Source organism: Acomys minous, assembly GCF_964271855.1.
Source record: "Acomys minous genome assembly, chromosome: 13".
Lineage (NCBI taxonomy): Eukaryota > Metazoa > Chordata > Mammalia > Rodentia > Muridae > Acomys > Acomys minous.
The window spans coordinates 14,761,507-14,782,932 of NC_140495.1; the positions used below are offsets into that span (position 1 = coordinate 14,761,507).

Genomic DNA, 21,426 nt, shown 5'->3' on the forward strand with positions numbered 1-21,426 from the left:
TGTTTTACAGTTTCTGGAGTTCTTTCATTCCTGGCTTGCCAAAAAATGCTAACCAAACTAACTCACTTGAAGAACCCTGAGGATGTATTAGGACAGCCGTAACTATCCCAGCTGTAGCCGGGCTGGCTGGAGCTCAGAGGCTGAGGGCCTGTCTAGCATTCAAAGGGCCCTGAGAGAACGATCTGGAGTGCTGGGAAAGAAAGAAACAAGGCAACTACAGTTAGCTTCCTTCTGCTAGGAACGCATCCTGTCATGAATAACAGTGAGAGGCAACCAGGGCCCTCGCACTAACCCCAACACCAGAAGACTGTTCCCATGCTGCCAACAGAAGGGAGTCTCTGTGGGCTACTGTGCAGACAGCTTCAATATCATACCGCATCTGGCCGCCCGTTGGCATCCTTTGGCTCCAGGTAGGGCTTCTTCTTTACTCGGTTGAGGTCTTCGTGTAATCCGTCTAGAATAAAGGCTAACAGCTCCTGAGAGTCTTGCTGTTGGCAGCCAGAAAACTGAGGGGCAAATCGTCCCACTTGTGTCTGCAACAAAAGCAATTCCATCAGGAGGTGTAATAAAATAGTAAAGGGGGGGAAAGCAAACAAGTCAGAGGGGCACTGCTCACAACAATAGCTTTACAGTCAGTTGGGACATGAGAAACCTCACCTGAGTGACAGCTCAGCAAACGCCTCAAGAGCCACCCTGATGCTAATGGGCCCACCAGAGAACAGCTCAGGTCAGAAAGCCAAGAAAACCACAGGCCTGAAACCAGGCCCTTATCCTAACGGGAAGGGAGGCCCTCTCAGCTGACATATCCAAGCAGTGATGGGAACCCCACGTTAATGTCCTCTTGTGGGTCAGAGTGCATCACGTATGGGAGTGACACACAGGACAGCATGCACATCCCTGGATTTGACTATGCAGGACAATCTTACCAGCCATGCTTGAAAAGTAGCTTCCCACTGGGAGCTTATCAGAAAGGAGCTCTAAGGCCCCACTGAGACTCAGCCAGAAACTCCAGGGATGGGCCAGAGTCTCCTGAAATAAGCTTCCCAGACAGTATGATGGAGTCTAAAATTGGACAAGCACTGTTCTATATCTGTGTTATATAAACAGAGGAGCTGGGACAGAGCTCACCTGTGCTTACTCAGCATGCGCAAAGCCCTGGGTTACATCCGTAACACCAAGGAGAAAGTTAGCACAATTTACAGTTGAGACTCTTTGGTAATATTAATACTTTATTTATGTGTATGGAGGTTTTGCCTGTATGTATGGTTTTGTGCCATGTGCTATGTGGTACCCACGGAGGGCAGAGCAGGGCTTTGGAGTCCCTGGAACTAGAGTGGTTGTGAGCCATCGTGGAGGTGCTGGGAATCAAATCTGGACCCAGCCCTCCAAGTTCAGATTCTTGTTCATACCAAGCGTACTACAAGTGCTCAGTAGCGCCTGGCTAATGGCAACTACCAGACAGTGCAGAGATCAACTGTGTCCGTCAGTAAAGAGAGAGAATGCCACACTACCCTACCATGCTATTTGTAAATTGCTTACACTGGAACGAGCCCAGTGTGTTGCCATTCAATTCTAGCATTTCTTATAATTTATTATACAAACAGTGATTTACTTGTATTTCTCGGGGATCAATGTGGCCAAGTATATGAAAGAGAGTCGTCAATATTATTAACCAAGAGGAAAAAGAATAAGAACTGCCTTTCAGCCAGGCGGTGGCACACACCCCAGCACTTAAGAGGCAGAGGCAGGTGGATCGCTATGAGTTCAAGGCCGGCCTGGTCTATAAAGCTAGTCCAGGATAGCCAGGGCTGATGCTCCCTTCCAAGCCTGTGTTTGATCCCCTGGACCTACATGGTAGAGAGAATCAATTCCTGCAAGTTGTCCTCTGACCTCTACACTTGTGCTACGGTACATGCATGTGTGCACAAATGCAGACGAGTGTGTACACACACATATAAATGTAAAAACAAGGTTTTGCTTTGAGGGAAAAAGGTACTATATCTCAACCTACTTTGAACATCCGAGGTGCCACGTGAGTGTCCCTTCCAGACCACATCTGCTTGATGAGCTCTGCGTAGGCCTCCGCAATCTCCCCCTTCATCCCCAGAGGGTTGTCTCTGTTGATCTCGGCCTCGTACTCATCTTTGAGGAAGTACTCGGTCAGCGGAGCAGTGTTGCTCAGGCACTGAAACAGAACCAAACCAGTGCTCACAGCCCACAGCACGCAGACTAACGACAAACCGAGTTCTTTTTGTTTCTCATGCCTAGACCAGACTGGTTCCAAACTGCTGGCGATCCTTTTGCCATGGTCTTCCAACTATTGGGACGGCAGATATACAGAAACACACCGGAGCTCTGCACCTGGCCCGTCCTGGACACTGTTTACTTTTTCCCTTTACTAACTTTAATCTATATCCTTTCCTCATCACAAACCATTATCCTGAATAAACTATGATAGCTTTAAGTAAACTCCTATCTCCTGCTAGCAAATATCAAAGTCAAGAGTGCTCCTGGGGAAACTCTGACTTGCAGTTGGGTTCACAACTCAGGGCATTCTTAGAGACCATGACCTTCTAATATTGTAGTTGGATTCTGAGCCCCTTGCAGCCCGTGTCTGTCACCATGTTACTACATAGTATCTACCCAATAAATACCTGATGAATGAATAAAGATGAACTTCTGAGGTGAGATACCTCTGTAGTCTAGGACTTGAACTTGAGCTGTTCCTGACCACGCTAACACTGGTTCTTGTTTGGCTTTGTAGTAGTAGTGCTAGGGGCTGAGGCCAGCACTGAGAACGCCCATCACTCTGCACCACTGGTTATATCCCTAGCCCTTTCACCTTTTCATGTTGAGAGAAGAGCCTGAGTTTCAAAAAAGCATCAGCCAACTAAGCAAACAACAGACATGTCAGGACCACAAACACTGATGGAGCCATTCAGAACTGGCCAGCAGGAGGTAGACTGGCAGAGACCTCTGAAGCACTAACAGGAGGTGAAGTGGAGGGAGTGACTCTAAGGGAAGATGCACTCCTCACTTACTAAGACCCACAGTTTTGGGGGCTGGAGAGATGGCTCACAGGTTGGGAACACTGTCTGTTCTTCCAAAGGTCCTGAGTTCAATTCCCAGCAACCACGGAAAGGCTCACAACTATCTACACTGATATTTGGTGCCCTCTTCTGGCCTGCAGGTGAATATGCAGGCAAAACATTGTATACATAATTAAAAAAAAAAAGACCCACAGTCTTATTACCTGCAGAGCAGAGTTCATGAAGCAGGTGTTCCCCAGGTTTCCAAGTCCACAGAGGCCAGGCTGTACATGAGGCGATGGGGGCTCCTGGCAATTATACGAAGCAGAGAAGCCAGATCCACTGAAAAACAAAACCCACACCAGCAATGAAAGCAAGTGCTGTACATATGCCCTTAGGGTGACTTTTGGAGCTCTGCTTGGGCCTCCAGAACTGTGCCTGGTCATAACCTCACAATGTAAACGTCCCCTACCTCATCAGGTCCTCTAGTCCTCCCTCTCTGCCTCTACTTGACATGTTAGCAGGCAGTACGGAGAGCCTTAAAGGGAGAAATGCTATTTGTATTTTCTTCTCTTAGATTTTGGCAACTAATTTTATAACATTCTGGAAAGCTAGTAACTCTCAGATGATTTCAGGAAAGAATATTTTAGGTACCAAGATCAAGAGCTGACACGTGCCACCATCCACTAGGCCACCCCAGCCTTGACTGGCCCTGAGTGCTAATCCACTCTCTCTCTCCCTCCCTGTCTGTTTTACGGCACATGTTCCTAACCCACATGGAGAAAGGAGCACAGCTACTAAGAGGAGATCAAGGTTCTGCCAGAACTGAGAACAGTCCCCTCACAGGTGCCATCTGACCAGGCCATCCCTTCACAAATGTTCTAATGTCCCTACATCAGCCATCCTGCCCTCAACATTATCAATGGTAGCTGGGTGCAGTGGTGCACACCTGCAATTCCAGCCTTCAGGAGGCAGAGGCAGGTGGATGTCTGTGAGTTCGAGGCCAGCCTGGTCTACAAAGAGAGTCCAGGACCGTCCAGACTACACAAAGAAACCTTGTCTTGAGGAGGGGGAAAAAAAAGGTTATCAATGGCATGGACTGGAGAAAACACCAGACTGCAAAAGAACAAGTAATGAAGTCAGAAGTAGGAGGCATGCTTTACTGCAGGTAGGAAATGGACTGAAAAACCACATGCAGCACACTCTCCCAGGAAGCTCTAATCCCACAAGCGTTGTCTTAGCAACAGATGAGCAGTCCAGAACTCCCGAGAAAGGACTCAGAGGGAAGGAAAGCAAAGTAAAAGGCCTGTTCTTACCCCCTGCTGGCACCGGAACTGTGCATCCCAGAGGTGTTAGTGCTATCACCATTTGCAATGAGAGAGGCAGACACTGAGGAATAGGGACTTGCGGATGGTTTTGGAGAGGTAGTAAAATTTCTGCTAGGTGCAGTGCTTGATCTGAGAGAGAGAAGCAAAAATAATACCACTGACTTTTTGGAAAGTACAGGCCCTGTTCATTGCCTTAGGCCTTTTTTTCTCAATAACCCAGTATTCTTAGGTGTGCCTCACGGCTCATACCAGGCTGCCCGGAACTCAGAAAGCTCGAGCACAGTCTGGTCTACATAGAAAGAGGAAAGAGGAACGGAAGCAGCTCTCTCCATCCTCAGTTGCTCACCCTGCAAAATCCCTTTATACTCAGGAGCTATGAAGTGGAAATAAGAGAGCTGTTGGAAGCTGGTGGCCCAGGTGCTGGTCAGCTAGGTTGGAGTAGGTGGCAAATGACAAGAGATCCCTGTCTCACACTAGTGGAAAGCAGGAACTGACATCTGAAGCTGACCTCTGACCTCCACAAGCATACTCTACCACATATGTGCCTGCATTTACACTTATGAAGAGTCTCTGTCTCAAGGACCAGGTTAAATCTGCCCCATCCCAAATCCTGGGACTTGATAATTTTCTCCCTCAGTTTTGGCTATATTGCTTTTAAGTCAGTGGGCACAAGTGTTTTCCTTATTGATCTTGTTTCCTGACCAAACAGAATGTCTACTTTGTGGCTGTAGGCTCCTGTTCACCAGGGTCTGACACTGCACTGGAGATCAAGAAAAGGAATGTGCCTCAGGAATTCCAGTATATGCTCACTCGGCCAACGCACCTTACAAGAGACTCAGGTCTTCATGGAATCTCAAGGGAGCACTGCTATTTTCCAAAGGCTGTCTCCTTTACTGGAAAGTCTTAACTTCAGAGTGTAGGACAGATAAAGAGAAGCAAAGCTAAGAAGACAAAGAAGTACACGGACAAGACAGCCAGCCTGCCTCTGCTCTACGTCGCCAACTGCACCTCACAGGTGGCAAGCCAACCTCCCAGGGTGTTCTCCCTAGATCGCTGGTTCTCTGCCCTCCTAATGCTGTGACCCTTTGATACAGTTCCTCATGGTGTGATGACCGCCCCTCCTAAAACATACACCTTTTTTTTGTTGTTTTTTTTTTTGGTTTTTCGAGACAGGATTTCTCTGTATAATAGCCCTGGCTGTCGTGGAACTCTCTTTGTGGACCAGGCTGGCCTCAAACTCACAGAGAACGACCTGCCTCGGCCTCCCAAGTGCTGGGATTAAAGGTGTGCACTACCACGCCCAGGCATAAAATTATTTTCATTACTACTTCATAATTGTAATTTTGCTATTGTTATGAATCATGATGTAAATAGCTATATTTCTGATCATCTTAGATGGTGACCTCTATGAAAAGGTCATTTAACCCACAGACTGAGAAACACTGCCCTAGACAGTTCACAGTTTGGGGGTTACTTTCTCTATGTTCTGTGGCACTTCTAGTTAAGAAGGGAGCTGTGGGGCTGGAGAGACAGCTCAGAGGTTAAGAGTACTGACTGCTCTTCCAGAGGTCCTGAGTTCAATTCCCAGCAACCACATGGTGGCTCACAACCATCTATACTGTGATCTGATGCCCTCTTCTGGTCTGCAGGTGTATATGCAGGCAGAGCACTCATACATAATATAAATAAATCGTTTTTAAAAAGAAAAAGAAGGGAGCTGTCTAGTCTGAACTTTTCTATTGGTTTCTATGCTGCGCACAGGCATCAGCTACATACATAATACAGAGACATACATACAGGGAAATGCCTATGCACATAAAATAATTTAAAAAAAAAAAGAGTTCTGAGTTAAAGTCAAAGAATCTAAGTTTTAGTCCTTTGTGGAAACTCTGGGGTTCTTCTAAGGCTGCTCACATATCCTGGTTCTCACGTCCCACTGCTTTGACTCTGCGTCTGACCTCACACCTGCTATGACTCTGCAGCCTCCTTTTCACTTACAGGGAGCCTTGTGATTACAATGGTCTGCCTGCAGAGTCTCCCGGTTTCAACTAATTATTTAATCACATCTGCAAAACATTTTGATACTCTCTTTTGATAAGGAGACAGGCATTTTGTGACAACAGGGTTTTTTTTTCTTTTTTGGTGCGCATATACGGAGTACACGTATGAGTGTTTGTGTGGCAAACATGTACATGTGCATTCGTACATGCAGAAGCTGAGGTTTATGTTGGGTGTCTTCCTTGATTGCTCTTCACCCTATATTGAGGAAAGGTCTCTCACTGAACCCAGAGTTTACCATTTTGGCTAGACTGGCTGGCCATATTGTTCCAGAGACTGTCTCTATTTCCTTTGCATGAGGATTATGGGCAGGCTACCACACTGACCCAACACAGATGGGTTCCAGAAATGTGAACTCTGGTCTTCCTGCCTGCGTGGCAAGCAATTTACCTGAGCCATCACCTCAGCTACAGGTTTGCTTGTTTTTGTAGCTATGGTCTCCTGTAGAGCAGGCTAGCTTACAACTCACTATGTAGCCAAGGATGGCCCTGAGCTCCTCCTTCTACCTCCCCCTAACAAAGGCCCCATAGGCTGGGGTTATGGGCACGCCGCACACCTGGCTCCTTCTCTGTCATCGCGTCAGCAAACAGTGATGTCATTTCCCTGCACTGGAGAAGAGCACTCACAATCTTCTGTCTGCGACCTTCTAAGGCTGTGCACAATTCCACAAGTCACAGGAATGTCTCCTGAGGTAACTGTGCTTGGAATCCAACTCTAGCAACTGAGCAGTAATCCCTGACAGGCCACAGGTGAGTGGAAGAGAGCCACCACCACCTTTAAGCCACACAAGCCCTCACCAGAAACCCCTCCTTCCTTTCTCTCTCAAAGCCGCTGAACTCCCAAGTAGAAAAGTAAAGGAGCTTTGCAGAAACAAAGCAATTTTTGGCAAAGCAGTAATATCAGATCTGACCACTTTTCTTCCTCCCCCTCTTGTCCTTGGTGTGACCCCGGCAGGCATCTCTTACTCGACTGTCAAGCAGGCTGCTTGAAGGCTGACACTTCACACACTGTGATTTGGATGGGAAACCAATTTTCCATCTAATTCAGAACAACCCTCTCCCTCTTCCCCTTTCTCTGCAGCTGAGAGCCAGATACACAGGAGAGAAGAGTCACTTACTTTGCTGGTACAGTCTGCCGGGGCCATGTGCCATCTTCATTTTGGGGCTCAATTACTAGCACCTGAGTAAAAGGAGAAACCAAATGAGCACAGAGCAACATCCTACTTCTGACATGTTCACTGCCAGAAGACTGCTCGACACACACCCTAGTCGGAGCTGCCTGTCTGGGCATGGCCTGGGCACTCCTACCTGACCCTGGTACAGCCCAGCATCCTGGATAGTGTTGTCTAGCTTGCTCAACTGCTCATAGGTATTGCTCATGTATTTGTTCCACAGCCGTGTTTCACGCTCGGCAGGGATGTTGAAGAGCTTCCTCATCTCCTTCTCAATGGTTGCTAGGAGCAAGAAAAACATCACTCAGAGCTCTCTCCAGAGACAAAGATAAAGACAGCTGAGGCAGGCCAGGCATGGGCAGGTGGATCCTTGTGAGTTTGAGGCCTGGTCTACAAAGTGAGCCCAGGACAGCCAGGGATACACAGAGAAACCCTATCTTGAAAAAATAAAAAACCAAATCAACAAAAAAGCAGCATACTATGATAGTGCAGGGCTAATTTATAGCACTGCAGTAACATAGGACACAGGTACAGTGGCTCCTGCCTACAATCCCAGCACTTGGGAGGCAAAGGCAGGCAGTGTAATTCCAGCCTGATCTACACAGCAAATTCTAGGATGGCCAGGGTTACACAGAGAAACCTTGTCTTGAAAAACAAACATCAAGAGGAGGAGGTGGTGCACGCCTTAATCAGTCCCAACACTCATGAGCAGAGGTGGATCTGAGTTTGAGGCCAGCCTGGTCTACATAGTGAGTTCCAAGACAGCCAGGGCTACACAGAGAAACCCTGTCTCAAAACAAGGGGTGGGGTGGGGCAGGACTGAAGAGATGGTTAAGAGGTTAAGAGCACTGGTTGTTCTTCCAAAGGTCCTGAGTTCAATTCCCAGCAACCACATAGTGACTCACAACCATCTATAATGAGATCTGGTGCCCTCTTCTGGCATGTAGGTATATATGCAGACAAAACACTGTATATACATATTAAATAAATAAATCTTAGAGAAAAAAAAAGAGCCCAGCACTCGGGAGGCAGAGGCAGGCGGATCGATGTGAGTTCAAGGCCAGCCTCGTCTACAAAGTGAGTCCAGAACAGCCAAGGCTACACAGAGAAACCCTGTCTCGAAAAACAAAAAAACAAAAAACAAAAAAAACAAACAAACAACAAAAACAAAAAAAAAAAGAGAAGCAAACCAAGAAAAAAAAAGCTAGCTTTGGCCAGGCGTGGTGGCGCACGCCTTTAATCCCAGCACTCGGGAGGCAGAGGCAGGCGGATCTCTGAGTTTGAGGTCAGCCTGGTCTACAAAGTGAGTCCAGGACAGCCAAGGCCACACAGAGAAACCCTGTTTCAAAAAACCAAAAAAAAAAAAAAAAGAAGAAGCTGGCTCTAAAATCATTATTGTTAGACACACTCAAAAATATATAAATACAACCTTCTGAGTTTATTTCACCAACTTTAGAGAAAGTGGGGGAAGCCACAGGAAAGAGTTGAAGAAAGGACTATAAGAGAGGGAAAGGGAAGCAATGTAATTGCTTATTTTTGTTTTGTTTTGTGAGACAGGATTTCTCTGTGTAGTCTTGGCTGTCCTGGACAGCAGACAGGTGTCCATCTGCAGGACTAGAGTTAAAAAGAGTTGATGTGTTGGTTTGAATGAGAATTCCCCCCACCCCCCACCCCAATAGGCTCATGTGCTTAAATGCCTGCGTCCCAGTTTGTGGAACTATTTGGGAAGGATTGTGCTCTGTTAGAGAAGGTATGTAACTGGGAGGTTTCAAAAGCCCACACTAGACCCAGTGCTGACCTCTCTCTCTGCCTCCCTCTCCCTCTCTGTGCCTGCAGATCAGTATGCAGAACTGAGCTACTGCTCCAGCACCATGCTACTCTGTTTCCTGCCATGATGATCATGTACTAATGCCCTAAAACTGTAAGGAAGCCCCAATTAAATGCTGCTGTTTTTAAGAATTGCCTTGGCCAGCCTGGTCTACAAAACAAAGCCCAGGACAGCCAAGGCTACACAGAGAAACCCTATCTTGAAAAACAAACACAACAGCAAAGCGTTGCCTTGGTCACGGTGTTTCCTCATAGGGACTGAGCAGCCACGGAGATGACTGTGAATGCCACGTAGGTGCGGGAAATTCAGTCCTCTGGAAGAATACCCAGGACCCTTAACTGCGGAGCCATCTCTCCAGCCACTGCTGAGCTTTCTGTGCGCAGCATATGACTTGTTTGTGTATATGCACAAGCGTTGTGTGTGGGAGTGTGTGTCTGTGGGGACCAGAGGCCACCTCCAGTTATCTTTGCATCACTTTCCATCTTTTATTTTTTGAGACAGGATCTCCCTCTGAACCTAGAGCCTCACTGGCTTAGCTGGGGTTGCTGACTAATGAGCTTCAGGGGCCGACCTGCTTGCCTCACCTCCCCAGTGCTGAGGTTAAAGGTACACACCACATGTGGTGTCTTATGTGGGTCCTAGGATCTCAATTCAGGTCCTCGTGTCTACACAGCCATCTCCCTAGCCTTTCTTTTTTTTCCTTTGAAATTGGGTCTCACAGTAGACCACACTAGGGGAAACTCCAGGCAGATCCTCATGTCTCTGTACTCCAAGTGCTAGGATTACAGTGTTAGCCACGATGCCCAGCTCAAGGAATAGAGGCTGTTTGTTTTATTTTGGTTTGGTTAGCTTTGGCTCTGAAACCATGAGTACAATCCCTAGTATTACATAAGCCAGGCCTTAGGAAGTGTAGACAGGAAGATTAAGAATATGAGGTTAGAGCCGGGCGTGGTGGCGCACGCCTTTAATCCCAGCACTCGGGAGCCAGAGGCTGGTGGATCGCTGTGAGTTCGAGGCCAGCCTGTTCTACAAACTGAGTCCAGGACAGCCAAGGCTACACAGAGAAACCCTGTCTCGAAAAACCAAAAAAAAAAAAAAAAAAAAAAAAGAATATGAGGTTAGCCAGGCAGTGGTGGCACATGTCTTTAATTCCAGCACTTGAAAGGCAGAGGCAGGCAGATCTCTGTGAGTTCGAGGCCAGCCTGGTCCACAAAGCGAGTCCAGGACAGACAAGCCCACACAGAGAAACCCTGTCTCAAAAAACAAAAACAAACAAACAGAAAAAAAAAAGAAGAAGAGTATGAGGTTACCCACGGCTAAATACTGAGTTCAAGCCTGCTTGAGCTTCCTTCCTGGCCACCTTGCTTGCCCAAGTCCTGTTCTATAGAACACAGTTCCTAGGTCTGGTTCTTCACAAAAATTCCCTCGCGAAAAGATTTCCAAGCCAGGACTGACAACCGCAGTTGAGTAACAAGTGTTAAGATAGCACCCAAGGGGCTGGAGAGATGGCTCAGTTGTTAAAAGCCCAATCTGCTCTTCTAAAGGGCCTGAGTTCAATTCCCAGCAACCACATGGTGGCTCATGACCATCTATAATGAGATCTGATGCCTTCTTCTGGCCTGCAGGTGCACATGCAGGCAGAGCACTCATACACACAAAATAAATAAGATCTGAGAGAGAGAGAGAGAGAGAGAGAGAGAGAGAGAGAGAGAGAGAGAGACAGACAGACAGACAGACAGACAGAGAGAGAGACAGACAGACAAACAGAGAGAGAGAGAGAGAGAGACAGAGACAGAGAGAGACAGAGACAGAGACAGAGAGAGACAGAGACAGAGACAGAGACAGAGAGAGAGACAGACAGACAGACAGACAGACAGAGAGAGACAGACAGAGAGACAGAGAGAGAGAGAGAGACAGACAGAGAGACAGACAGAGAGAGAGAGAGAGACAGACAGACAGACAGAGAGACAGACAGAGAGAGAGAGAGCATGCACCCCATCTTCTCTCCCCTCAGTTACAATGCGCTCTGTCCTCTGGACACATGCCCTAACCCTGGCCAGCTGCTTACCAATGGTGTCTGCTTTGCTGAAATGGCAACTTAACACATTGGTGGGGTCGCTGTTCTCACAGAGCTTCAGTTCCAGCAAATACACCTCCACCTTGCAGTGCTTGACAAACAGGCCATGCTCCACAACCTGGAAGCAAGAGGCAGGGGTGAAGGAGCCGCTGCTGGACACATGACCAACCTCAGGAGCAACATGGCTCACTAGCAGAAGGCTAAAACCTCCCGAGAAAAGTTTTCTTCAGGAATTGTTTGTTTTTGAGACAAGGACTCTCTGGTGTCCCTGGCTATCTTGAAACTCACTATGTACACCAGGTTGGCCTTGAATGCACAGAGGCCCACCTGCCTCTGTCTTCCAGTGCTACAATTAAAGGCATGCATCTCTGTGAGTTCGAGGCCAGCCTGGTCTACAAAGTGAGTCCAGGACAGGCAAAGCTACACAGAAAAACTCTATCTCATAAAACCAAAAATAGATAAAGTAAAAAACAAAAAACTCTTGTTTTGGCCCTTGTAGGGTTTGTCAAATTAAAGGGCTAAAAAAAATATAGGTAAAATCTTAGAAGAACCTCCGGTAGTGGCACACGCCTTTAATCCCAGCACTTCGGAAGCAGAGGTAGGCAGATCTCTGTGAGTTGAGGCCAACCTGATCTACAGAGTGAGTTCCAGGACAGCTAGAGCTGTTACACAGAGAAACTGTCGCAAAAAAAAACAAAACAAAAACAAAAATAAAAACAAACAACAACAACAAAAAAGTCTTAGCAGAATGCTTACAGGACTACATGATAACATTTGCAGACCTCTGAAGAAGGCTGCATCCTTCTTTGTTCCTTAACCTCTCAAGGGTTTCAAACTGGAAAAAAAAAAGTTCTGAAACCACGCATGGTGACATAAACCTAATCTCAACTCTAGGGAACTGAGGCTGAAGGACCAGTAGTTCAAGGTCAGCCTGAGCTACACAGGAGTCTGAGGCCATTCTAGAGTACACGAAACAGCCTTTTTTTTTTTTTAAAAAGGGGGAGAAGGGTTGGTGGTAGTGGTGGTTCTGATCTTGAATAATGATCCTTAAGAGTATAGCTCTTAAGCCGGGCACAGTGGTGCAGGTCTTTAATTCCAGCACTTGCGTGGCAGAAACAGGTGAATTATCTGTGTGTTAGAGGCCAGCGTGGTCTACTAAGCAAGTTCCAGGACAACCAGGGATATACAGAGAAACCCTGTTTTAAAAAAACCAGGAAAATAAAAATGAAGCTCTCTCCTACTAAAGAAAACATGGGGCTGGAGAGATGGCTCAGCGGTTAAGAGCACTGTCTGCTCTTCCAGAGGTCCTGAGTTCAATTCCCAGCAACCACATGGTGGCTCACTACCATTTATGATGTGATCTGATGCCCTCTTCTGGCCCGCAGATGTACATGCATACAGAGCATTGTATACATAATAGATAAAAAAATAAATCTTTAAAAATATATATATACCCAACAAAAATGAGAAATTGATGTACTGTCTAAATATCAACAAGCAGGAATGGAGACACCTGTTATTCCTTTCTAGCAAGAAAAGCAAATACCTGAGAGACAAGGTAGCAGCCCCATTACTTCTGTCCTCTACAGGCACTGAGCCGTGTTCTGTCTCAGCGTGTCCCCGCCCTTGACAAGTTAATGTTCTCTGTGTGTAAACACCTACTTTTTGACTCCTTAGCAGTACAGTCAGCCTCATGAGCATAGGTGAAATGGTTAGCTCGATAACTTAGTAAGAAGTAGGACTTTTGCTTAGCATGTATAAGGCCCTGAAGTCCCTCCCAGTGCTGGGGAAAAGGAAGAGCAGCAACACATTAGTTTATGTCCATATGGCCCAACTGGAGTGTTCTAATGAGCATCCTAACCTACCAGGAAGCTCTGGCATCTGGAGGCCTCTTTGTAACATCCTGAGGTACTCACAAACATTTCATTTCCTAGAAATAGTCTCTCAGGCCAGATTTTGAGCACTAAAGAGGCAGGAGATGACCAGCAGAAGGCCAGCCTGGGCCACAGAGACATCCTGTCTCGTGAAACAAAAATGAAACAAAAACAAGATCTCAACAAGGCTTCAACCACTTAAGTATCTTCATCTTCCCAGAAAATCAACACAAGTCAGTGTACCAAGGAGAACCCCCGCACCCAGCAGGCAACAACTTGAGCACTCACTTTTCTGACAATGGGCTGCTGGCCTTCCACACAGCCATACCAGTTCAGCAGCTTGTTCCAGGCTTCGGTTGGGACCAACACATAGTCCAGCTCATCAATCAAGTGCTCCTTCAAGGTCTGACTCTCAGGGTCTGAAAAGGGAAATCAGCACGTATCTCATTCTCCTTTCCCCAGAAAAGCCTTTTTGTTTATTGTTTTTAAAAAACAAGGTCGTACGTATTTTTCATAAGAAAAGATTCAACAGGAATAAGCACAATACTCCAAAATTCTGTCACTAGCCATAACACAGAGCAGACCTAACTAACCACTCCTTATCCTTAGTCATGTTTTCTCGAGGCACTTGTATTTCGTCTAAAATTAGAAAGAAGAGTGAGGTGGAGTCAGAGGCTCATCCTTGTAGTTGCAGCCCTCAGGAAGCTGAGGAAGAGCTGTTTAATCCCTGAAGTTCAAGGTTAGCATAGGTAACATAGCCAGACTCCATCTCAAAAAATATATATATTAGCCATATTCTCTCTCCTCCCTGACCCCACCACCACTACCACACTTCTCATTTTTGTTCTTGTTTTGAGAGGTCACACGTAGTCCAGTGTGATTTTGATCTCTACATAGCCACGAATGACCTTTAATTTCTGATCTTACTGTGTCCACTTCCCAGGACACAAAAGCTAGGGAGGAGACGGTACTACAGGGTCAGAGAAACTGAGTGAGGAGATGGCTCAGCAGGTAAGGGTGCTCGCAGCCAAATCTCTGTGAGTTTTGAGGCCAGCCTGGTCTGTAAAGTATGTTCCAGGACAGCCAGGGCTCTGTTACACAGGAAAACCTTGTCTCAAAAAATCAAAAATGAAAACAAAACGAAACAAAAAACCAGTAAGTGAAAGCTCTTGGAAAAAAAAAAAGAAAGCAAGCTCTTGGCATACAGATCTGCCAATCTGAATTCAATCCCAGGAACACACATAAAGGTGAAGGGGAGAACAGATCCACAGCGCTGTCCTCTAACCTGCACTATGCCCGTGGAATGAGCAACCCATAAGAGAAAGTTAAATGTAACCCTCCCCCAAAAAAAAGACTACGTTAACCAAGAGCAGCAGACTGTTTGCCTAGCATGTTTGATATCCTAGGTTCATTCCCAGTTTCTGAAAAACAAAAAAAAACAAAAACAAACCAGCAACAGTTGCAGACACCTTGGGGGAAAAAATATATTGACTAACCCTTAATTAGTGAAAGAAAACTCTATTGTTGATCCCTTCCACCTGCACCTGTTTTTTCTGCCACGCTGGGAATTAAACGGAGGGTTCTGGGCATGATTGACTAGTAAGAACATGCCCCGCCCCCCAACCCTTCAGTGCCTCAGTATTTATCTTTTTTTTTTGTCTTCTTTGTCAATGTTTCATGTATAGATGATGTCTGAGTTCATGCACTAACACTAAGATTGTTATTATAATCACTCATAATTAACCATCTTATTTTTCTTCTCTTTTGTGTATTTGTTTTGTTTTGTTTTTGAGACAGTCTTCCAATGTAACCTAGGCTGGCCTTGAACTTTGTATGTAGTCCAAGATAGCCTCAGCCTGCCTGAGTGCTCTAATGCCTGGCTTTTGGTTTTCTCTTTTCTTGGGGAGGTACTTGGGAGTTGAACTTACAGCCTTGCTTGTGAGGAAAATTCTCTGCCAGTAGCTACAGCCAAAGCCTATGCCTGCCTTTGGTTTTCTGAGACAAGATTTTTCTGTGTGGATGTATCTTTGTTCATCTAGAACTTGCTCTGTAGACAGGCTGGCCTCTAACTCACAGAGATCCACCTTCCTCTGCCTCCCGAGCGCTGGGATTAAAGGTGCTCACCACCACCTCCCAGTCACCCACTGGGTTAGTGGTGTAGTGTTTTGAAATAAGATCTTCCTATCCAGGCTGGCCTGGAATAAACTGTATATAGCCCCCGCAGTCTGAACTTAGAGCAATCCTCCCGCCCCATCCTCTCAAGTGCTTGTGTCAAAGGTGAGCACGCCATGTCCAGCAGTGTTGACTGACTTCTGGTCTGTAGTTCTACGATCAGACCCAAGGCCTTGCATACCCTAGGCAAGTACTTTCTCTCTGAGTGTCATTTACAGCCCTGTTTATGTGATTACGGTTTTGTAGTGCAAACCCAAAGCTACATGCATGTCAGTCCAAGTGCTCCACCACTAGGCCCAGTACCTAAGCATTCTTGGTATTATACATTCCAAGTCAGAGTTCACATGGGCACTAATGTGTGAAATGAAATATTTAACATGTTAAACATTCATTTTACATCCACCACAGAGATATCTGAAACACACTTAGGGAAGCATCTAAGATGACGAATCACCTGCCAGCCATAAAGGGTACTCCCTGCTAAGCCTGTCTATCTATCAACACTCACTCTAAGAATGGCAGAAGTCACTGTTCTCTTCAGACCAGTAAAGCCGGGAAAGTGCCCATGAAGGTGCGACTCAGCTGTAACAGATGTAGCAGATGAATTTTTTTTTAAATGAGGAGCCAGGCGTGGTAGCACACACATTGTTAGCACTCATGAGGTAGAGGCAGGTGGATCCCTGTAAGATCCAGACCAGCCAGGACTACATAGTAAGATCTTGTCTCAACAAGACTTTGAATGTTAATGGGATGTGATGCAACCAAGCCTGGCCTACAAAGCGAGTGCACGTGCTTAGGCACAGCACTTGAGAGGCAAAAGCCAGCTTCACCTACAGATTGAGTTCCCAATAGCCAAGGCTACACAGAGAACCCTGTCTTGAACACCCCCCTCAAAAAAAAAAAAAAGATCTTGTCTCAAGAAGAAAAAGAAAAGAAAAAACCAGCCCTGTGGACCCAGGAGATGGGACAGGAGGATCAGGCGCTACAGGGTCATCAGCTACAAAAGGAGTTTAATGATTCTAAGTTTAACACTTTGTTTGTTTTCGAGAGGGTTTCTCTGTATAGCCCTGGCTGTTCTGGACTAGCTTTGTAGACCAGGCTGGTCTCGAACTCACAGAGATCTGCCTGCCTCTGCCTCCCCAAGTATGGGGATTACAGGCGTGCTCCACCACACCAGGCTATATGTTCAGCACTTATAGGCAGTGAGGTCAGAGGTCACAACTATCCTGACTTTCCACCTCTCCTTATACTATTTCTATGACAGAGTCAGTAAAGCAACGCTTGATGATCTTTAATGCACTTACAATTTGTTCTGCTTCACAGGTATCATGCCTAGGCTATGTGAAAGTCTTCAAAACAAATCCTAAGCCGGGCAGTGGTGGCGCACGCCTTTAATCCCAGCACTTGGGAGGCAGAGGCAGGCGGATGGCTGTAAGCTCAAGGCCAGCCTGGTCTACAAAGTGAGTCCAGGACAGGCAAGGCTACACAGAGAAACCTTGTCTCAAAAAACAAACAAACAAACAAACAAACAAACAAACAAAAAATCCTAGAAAGCCAGGCATGGTGGTGCACGCCTTTAATCCCAGCACTTGGGAGGCAGAGGCAGGTGGATCGATGTAAGTTTGAGGCCAGCCTGGTCTACAAAGTGAGTCTAGCACAGGCTACTCAGAGATACCCTGTCTCAAAAAACAAAAACAAAAACATAACCTAGAACATGTCAGCTTCAGTAGACAGGTGGGGTGAGAGGGGCTGCGCTGCAGGTGACACCCGCCAGGCAGCCGTTCCCACATCCTGATCCTCACACTGGCACTACCATCCCAGGGGCTCCGGGAGGCTTAACACGGCTGCGTCAATTCTGAGGGCCGCATGGGCAGTAGAGAGAGAGTCTCAAACCCTACCACTACCACCGTGAAACAATAAGCAAGAAAACAAAGAATTTTCCTTTTAACCAGACACTATGGTTCACAACTTTAATCCCAAGACTCAGCATCAGGAAGACTGAAAGTTCAAGACTCACTTGGGGTCCATACATAGTTCTAGGTCACACACTTGCTATGCATCCAAGTTATATAGCAAGACTCTGCCTCAAAATAAGGAAGTAAATAAACAGAATTATCTTCCTCAACATTTGGGAGGTAGATTCATGGTCATCCTCAGCTACAATGCTAGTTTGAGGCCAGCCTGAACTACATGACCTCACACCTCTACACAAACAAGGCAAATAAAAACTCTAAATAAATAAATATAAAATAAAATAAAAATAAGCAGGCCAGATATGGTAGAGCATAGAGCATGGTTTCATCCCAGCACAGAGGAGGCAGAAGTTGGAGGAGCTCTGTGAGTCAGAGACCAACCTGGTATACATAGTGAGACCATATCTAAAAATAAAACCAACAAACAACAACAAAAACCAGGGAACAGCCATACATGGCAGAAGACACCTGTAATCCTAGCACTTGACACAATGAGGATCACAAATTTGAAGCGAACCTCAGATCCATAATTAAGATCCTGTCTTGGAAAAATACAAAAAACCAAAGCGGTGGTAAGACAGCTCAGCAGGTAGTGACACTTGCCACCAAGTGTGACAACCTGAGTTTGGTCCCCAGAACTCAATGGTGTAGGAGAGAAGCTGTCCTTAACGTCCACACATTGCCCCATGCCAAGCACACAACCAATCTGCCTCACACATACACAAACAAAATTTGTAACAAAAAATTCTAAACAAATTCAAAATTTAGAAGTCAGACTCAGTAATACAAGACTTTAATTCCATCACGTGGGAGGCTTAGGCAGGATGACAGTGATTTTGAGGCCAGCGTAGGCTACATAGCAAGTTTAAAGCCAGCCAGGGAACACAGCAAAACAAGACTATAGCTGCAGTGGCCCACTCCTGTAACTTCAGAACAAAGGAGGCAACGGCAGGACTGACGCAAGTGCAAGGCCAGCTAGGGCTCCAGTCAGACCCTGCCTCAGCAAGTAAAACAGCAAAGAGAGAGACAGTGAGGGCATGAGCTAGGCCCCACATGGGAGGACAGAGAACCTCCTTCTATAAGCTGTACTCTGACCGCCACATGTACACCACAGAACACTCACGAGCACAAGGGGACACACACACATACACACACACACACACACACACACACACACACACACACGAATAAATGCAAAAAAAAAAAAATGCCTGGGCTGGAGAGATGGCTCAGTGGTTAAGAGCACTGACTGCTCTTCCAAAGGTCATGAGTTCAATTCCCAGCACCCACATGGTGGCTCTATAATGTGATCTGATCCCTTCTTCTGGAGTTCAGGTGTACATGCAGGCAGAACACTGAATACATAATAAATAAATAAACCTTTAAAAAAAATGCCAGGTTAATACTAGATACTGGTTATCATACCTGCCTGGATTCTGGACCCAGGTGAGAGATCATCTGAAAACGATAACCATGCCATTTCCATGCATTCACTACAATAGACAATGCATCACTTTTGCTACGACACTTATTAGGAAGTGAGGAGGTCAGAGGTCACAACTCTAGTGACCTTCTACTTCTCCTTACAGTATTTCTATGACAAACAGAATCAGTACAGCAATGCTTGACGACCTTTAATACTACAATTTGTTCCACTGCACGAATATCAAAAATCTGTGGATAATCTGCCCGCCCCTCTCCCAAAAAAATAAAATTCCATTGAAACAGCTAGGTGTGGTGGCACAGGCCTGGAATCCCAGCACTCGGGGAGACAGAGAGAGGTAGAGTTCGAGGCCAGCCTGGTCTACAAAGCAAGCCCAAGACAGCCAGGGCTACACAGAGAAACCCTGTCTCGAAAAACCAAAAAAAAAAAAAAAAAAAAAAAAAAAAAAAAGAGAGAGAGAGAGAGAGCCGGGCATGGTGGTGCACATCTTTAATCCCAGCACTCAGGAGGCAGAGGCAGGCGGATCTCTGTGAGTTCGAGGCCAGCCCAGTCTACAAAGCAAGTCCAGGACAGCCAAGGTTACACAGAAAGACCTTGTCTTGAAAAACTAAGGGAAAAAAACCCAACACATATCAATTACTAGATACTACTTGCTTAGTATACTGACTTTAATCCACAGAATTGAAAGAAAAGCGGGAGAGATATGGATTACAGGTGCAATTTTAAATAACTTTTCTCCTTTCCTATCTACATACAAGTCCAAAATCTAAAAAAGAAAAGGAAAGCTAAGGAACCAGAGAGGCAGTTCAGTGAGACAGAGGTCCAAGTAAGCACCATCACTGGGCAGCTTACAACCTATTGCAACTCCAGCTCCAGGGGATCCAGAACTCTCTTCCGGGGGTCCTCAGGCACCCGCTCACAGGTGCACTCATTCACAGACACACGCACACACTCAACTAAAAAATAAAATAAAATCAAGGTTATAAAGATGTTTTCAGCTTTGCTTGCCTAAAGTCTGGTAACCTGAGAATCAACTGCATAAAGCTGTACTCTGGCCTCAAAATACATAATATGTCTCGGCTGCACACACACATCATACACAAGTGCACACATACAGTGAAAAGAAATTGTAAAAAAAAAAAAAATTAAATGTTACAAAGTGTAGCGGTTTGAATGCGAACGGGCTATCTAGGCTCACATGTCTGACTCCGTGGTCAGCAGAGGATTGAGGATAAGGAGGTCTGGCCTTGCTGAAGAAGGTGTGGCCCCGAGGGGTGGGCTTTCAGGTCTCAAAAGCCCTTACCTGGCCCTGTCTGTCTGTCTGTCTGTCTGTCTCTCTCTCTCTCCCCCCCAGTTGGTCAGTATATAAAGCTCTCAGCTACTTCTCCAACAGCACACCCACCTGCCTGCTGGCACACACACTCCCCACCATGATGATCAGGAACTAATTCTTTGACACTGTAAGCAAGCCCCCAATGATAAGCTGCCTTTGTCAATGTGTCTCTTCACAGCAACAAAACAGTAAGACATAAAGCATGCTCTCGCTAAAGGTAGTTATTTAGGGAGAAGGTGCTTAACTGCTCCCTGGTAATCTCAAAGCTGTCTACTGTAGATGTAAGCCAAGACTTCTATCTCTTCACATCGTGGGAGTTACACGTTCATGATATCCATGGTACAGACGCACACCACCTCCAACACAGTTAGAAAACTTAGGCTACTGCACCTGAGAAGAGTCCAGAGTTGTCAATCGGTCCAGGAAACAGATTATGTTCACCCACATTGTACATATCCCAGCTATCAAAGCCCACATACTTCTTCCACTGCTTGAACCACCGGCTGTCAATAAGATACCTAGAGAGAAACAACAGTTTAATATAAAATATAGCAAAGCCGGGGAAAGCCAGTTTTAAGTTTTGCAACTCTCCTTTCATTTTTTTTTACTCCAGATGCCTACCTTAAGTAGGTAGGCCTCTCCTGGTCTTTTGACTAAGATAATATGCAATTCCCACTAAAATCACTTGTTTGGTTTCCAAGACAGGGTTTCTCTGTGTAGCCCTGGTTTTCCTGGATCTCACTATGTAGAACACGCTGGCCTTGAACTCAGAGATTCGCCTGCCTCTACCTCCCAAGTACTGGGGCGAAAGGCACGTGCCACAACTACCAGGCTAGGATTTTATTTTTCATTCTGTGCTTGTGTGTGTGTGTGTGTGTGCATGCAGACAGGTGCCCACAGAAGCCAGAGGAGACGGATATCCCCAGAGCTTGAGTTATAACAGCTGTGAGCCACCCAACGTGGGTGCTGGGACTCGAACTCATGTCCTCTGCAATAACAATATGAGTTCCAAGCTGCTGAGCGGTCTCTCCAGCCCATGGGCAATCATCTAAAATAGACTCTTGCTAATTATGCTAAGTTTTTCATTGCATTCCCCCACCACCACCTTTTTTCAAAATGTCACTCAGGCTGGCCCTGAA

The 21,426-nt window shown here is 46.1% G+C and overlaps 1 protein-coding gene across 2 annotated transcripts in view; it reads right to left on the bottom strand.

The window, feature by feature from the left end:
• The window catches only part of USP4 (ubiquitin specific peptidase 4), a 45,941-nt gene that overhangs the window by 23,240 nt on the left and 1,275 nt on the right, over positions 1-21,426 (bottom strand). Inside the window, exons 2-10 of one of the 2 annotated variants that reach the window (XM_084752618.1) lie at positions 20,678-20,805; positions 13,654-13,784; positions 11,483-11,609; positions 7,723-7,868; positions 7,533-7,594; positions 4,346-4,486; positions 3,254-3,371; positions 2,012-2,185; positions 375-533 (exon numbers count right to left, since the gene is read on the bottom strand). In XM_084752618.1, coding sequence (XP_084608744.1) covers positions 375-533; positions 2,012-2,185; positions 3,254-3,371; positions 4,346-4,486; positions 7,533-7,594; positions 7,723-7,868; positions 11,483-11,609; positions 13,654-13,784; positions 20,678-20,805 — 1,186 coding nt within the window. The remainder of the gene's footprint in view (positions 1-374; positions 534-2,011; positions 2,186-3,253; positions 3,372-4,345; positions 4,487-7,532; positions 7,595-7,722; positions 7,869-11,482; positions 11,610-13,653; positions 13,785-20,677; positions 20,806-21,426) is intronic. The other variant, XM_084752619.1, reaches the window with a different exon arrangement.